Below are 3,232 nucleotides of genomic sequence, written 5' to 3'. Positions count from 1 at the left end.
TGATTTTATCTATTTCTAGTTTGTTAATTTCTACTCTAATCTTTATTATTTCCTTCCTTCCTTCTTACTTTAAGTTTGGTTTGCCCTTCTTCCTGTGTCTTAAGGTAGAAGTTTGGAGTATTAAATTGAGATCTTTCTTTTTAAAATATAGGCAGCTATAAATTTTCCTTTAAATACTACTTTAGCTGCATCCTATAAGTTTTGATTTGTTGTGTGCTCATTTTGATTCACTTCAAAGTATTTTCTAATTTCTCTTGTGATTTATTCTTTGTCTGTGGTTGTTTTAGGAGTGTGTTGTTTAATTTCCACATATTTTTGAATCTCCAAGTTTTTTTCTGTTACTGATTTCTGTTATGGTCAGAGAATCTACTTTTGTGTGATTTTAATTCTTTTTAATGCAGTGAGGGTTGTTTATAGCTTAATATGTGTTTCATTCTGGAGAAGTTTCCATATGTATTGAGAAGAAAGTATAATTTTCTGTTGTTAGGTGGGGTTTTCTATAGATGGCTGTTGGTTTCTAGTGTTGTTCACATCATCTCCCCCCCCCCCCCCCCCCGCCACTGGGGCTGGGGATCTAACCCGCAGGTGGGAATTGAATCTGAAACTGAAGTACTTGCCCTTGACTGAGAATCAAACCCGTGACTTTTTTTTTTTCAAACAACCAGACACATAAAAGTTTAATTTATTAATTCGCTCATGAAAAATCTGCACAATCACCACAGATAAAGTCACTGAAGAATCTTTACTCCTTCTGTTGTCCAATCTCCAGCTCACTTTTTGCCAGCACCAACGTTGGCCTTTGCCGTCCCCCTGACTTTCTTCATTCTGTTCTTGCGTTCCTTCCTCTGTTTCCTGGAGGTCTTCTTCTTCTCATACAGGCCATGTCTTGCAAGTCTGTGCTTGGGTTCATTTTTCTTTGCGTAATCCAAGGAGTCATAAATCATGCCAAAGCCAGTGGTCTTGCCACCACCAAAATGGGTTCTGAATCCAAACACAAAGATGACATCTGGTGTGGTCTTATACATTTTGGCTAGTTTTTCCCGAATTTCTGTCTTGGGTACTGTTGCCTTCCCAGGGTGAAGGACATCAATGACCATTTGTTTCCGCTGAAGTAGTCTGTTGGTCATGAACTTCCTGGTCCGGATAGTTACTGTGTCATTTATGATGGAAGCTGATCTTCAGGCAACCAGGGAGGAAAAGAGAGCCACTCTTCGCCGGCCAATCACCCAAACCCATGACTTTGATCCATGGGCCGACACTCTAACTGCTGACACTCCAAACCAGCCAGGGCTCATATCTTCTCTTTGTTGCTCTTCTGCCTAGTTGTTTTTTTTTTTTTTATCCTCACCTGAGGACATTTTTCCATTTTTTGTTCAGGTAGAGTGGGAGGGAGAGAGAGGAACAGAGAGAGAGAGAGAGAAACATCGACGTGAAAGGGACACATCAAGTGGCTGCCACCTGCATGACCAACCAAGGCTGGGACAAACTGCAACCGAGGTACGCGCCCTTAGCAGGAACTGAACCTGGGTCTCTCGGGACCACAGGCCAATGCTCTAACCGCTGAACCAAACTGGCCAGGGCTGCCTAGTTGTTTTATCCATTGTTGAAACTGGAGTATAGCTGTCTCCATTATTGTTGAATTGTTTATTTCTTCCTTCATTTCTGTTAGTTTTTGTTTCATGTGTTTAGACCTTTGTTATTAGGTACATATATGTTTATAATCGTTGTTATATATCTTCCTGATGGATTGGCTCTTTTGTTATTATTTAATACCCATCTTTATCTCTACTAACATTTTTGTTTTAAAGTGATATTAGTATAACCACTCCAGCTTTCTTATGTTTGCTGTTTTTGAATTATATACCTTTTTCTATTCTTTTTTTTTTTTCCAGCCTATTTATAATATCTTTCAATCTAAAGAGTGTCTCCTGTAGCCCTGGCCAGGTGACTCAGTTGGTTGGAGCATCGTCCAGTACACCAAAAGGTTGTGGGTTCGATTCCTGGTCAGGGCACATACCTAGGTTGTGGGTTTGATTCCTGTTTAGGGTGTGTGCGGGAGGCAACCGGTTGATATTTCTTTTTTTTTTTTTATTTTTTTAAATTTTTTTTTATTTTTTTTTTTATTGTTTTTGTTTGTTTTTTGGGTTTTGTAAATCCTCACTAGAGGACATTTTTCCATTTTTTTTGTTCAGAGAGAGTGGGAGGGAGGGAGAGAGAGAGAGAGAGAGAAAGAGAGAGAGAGAGAGAGAGAGAAACATCAATGTGAAGGGACACATCGAGTGGCTGCCACCCGCACGACCAACCAGGGCCGGGGACAAACTGCAACCGAGGTACATGCCCTTAGCGGGAACCGAACCCCGGTCTCTCTGGACCGCAGGCCGACGCTCTAACCGCTGAGCCAAACCGGCCAGGGCTGGTTGATATTTCTATCTCACATAGATGTTTCCCTCTCGCTCGCTCCTTTTCTCTCTAAAATTAATAAAAACATATCCTCAGGTGAGGATTAAATAATAATATAATAAGTGTCTCCCAAAGATAGCATGTCATTGGATCTTGTTTTTTTCTCTCTCCAAATCTCTGTCATTTGATCGGATTGTTTAATCCATTCACATTTAATGTTATTAATCCAGTTGGATTTATGTCTGTCATCTTCCTTTTTGCTTTCTGTCTCATGTTTTCCCCCCATTTCTTTCTCCTTTACTGCTTTCTTTTGCATTAAGTGAATATTTTCTATTGTAACATTTTAATTCCTTGATGATTTTTTTACTCTATTTTTGGAAGTATATTCTTAGTGGTTGCTCTAGGTCTTATCATATACATTTTATCAGAATCTAGTTCTGGTTCCCAGTATTATTTGAAGCAAATTTTTTCAGATTCTGTTGAACAGTGCTTAATCAGGATTAAACTCACTAGATAAATTCAGTGACTTAGGTTTTGGGTTTTTCAATGATATTGATGTATCCACTGCCTGAATGGTGCCATTCTTTTGTTCATTCCTCTTCACGTTGGTGAAGTGAACGTCTCAAAGCCCTCTTAGGACCTATAATAATCAAAACTACATGTGAGGTTCTGCCATATCAAGACCAGGCTTAGGAGGGCCCTGACTCTCTTTAATCGCCCCTCTTTGTAGTTCTGGCCTCTTCTCCCTTACCCTATTGAAGCTTACTGGTTGGTGGCCCTGATCCTGCCACAGGATTCCAAATTTAGGTCAGTGTGTCATGCCCACTTAGAG

General features: G+C 39.9%; 1 protein-coding gene across 1 annotated transcript; it reads right to left on the bottom strand.

Annotated features, from left to right (window-relative positions):
- Positions 1–659: 659 nt before the first annotated feature.
- On the bottom strand, positions 660–1,193 carry LOC118615416 (40S ribosomal protein S24-like). Its single transcript, XM_036240340.1, has one exon. The coding sequence runs from the start codon at positions 1,125–1,127 to the stop codon at positions 771–773; it is 357 nt and encodes a 118-aa protein (XP_036096233.1). The 5' UTR covers positions 1,128–1,193; the 3' UTR covers positions 660–770.
- Positions 1,194–3,232: the final 2,039 nt, after the last annotated feature.

This window comes from Molossus molossus, unplaced genomic scaffold (assembly GCF_014108415.1).
Source record: "Molossus molossus isolate mMolMol1 unplaced genomic scaffold, mMolMol1.p scaffold_m16_p_4, whole genome shotgun sequence".
In the NCBI taxonomy this organism is placed as follows: Eukaryota; Metazoa; Chordata; class Mammalia; order Chiroptera; family Molossidae; genus Molossus; species Molossus molossus.
Note: the sequence above shows the minus strand (reverse complement) of the source record. Positions and strands in the feature narration are given on the sequence as shown.

What these genes read in the sequence shown, in the direction of transcription:
- LOC118615416 (XM_036240340.1), bottom strand. Translation starts at nt 1,127, where the DNA reads ATGACCAACAGACTACTTCAGCGGAAACAAATGGTCATTGATGTCCTT.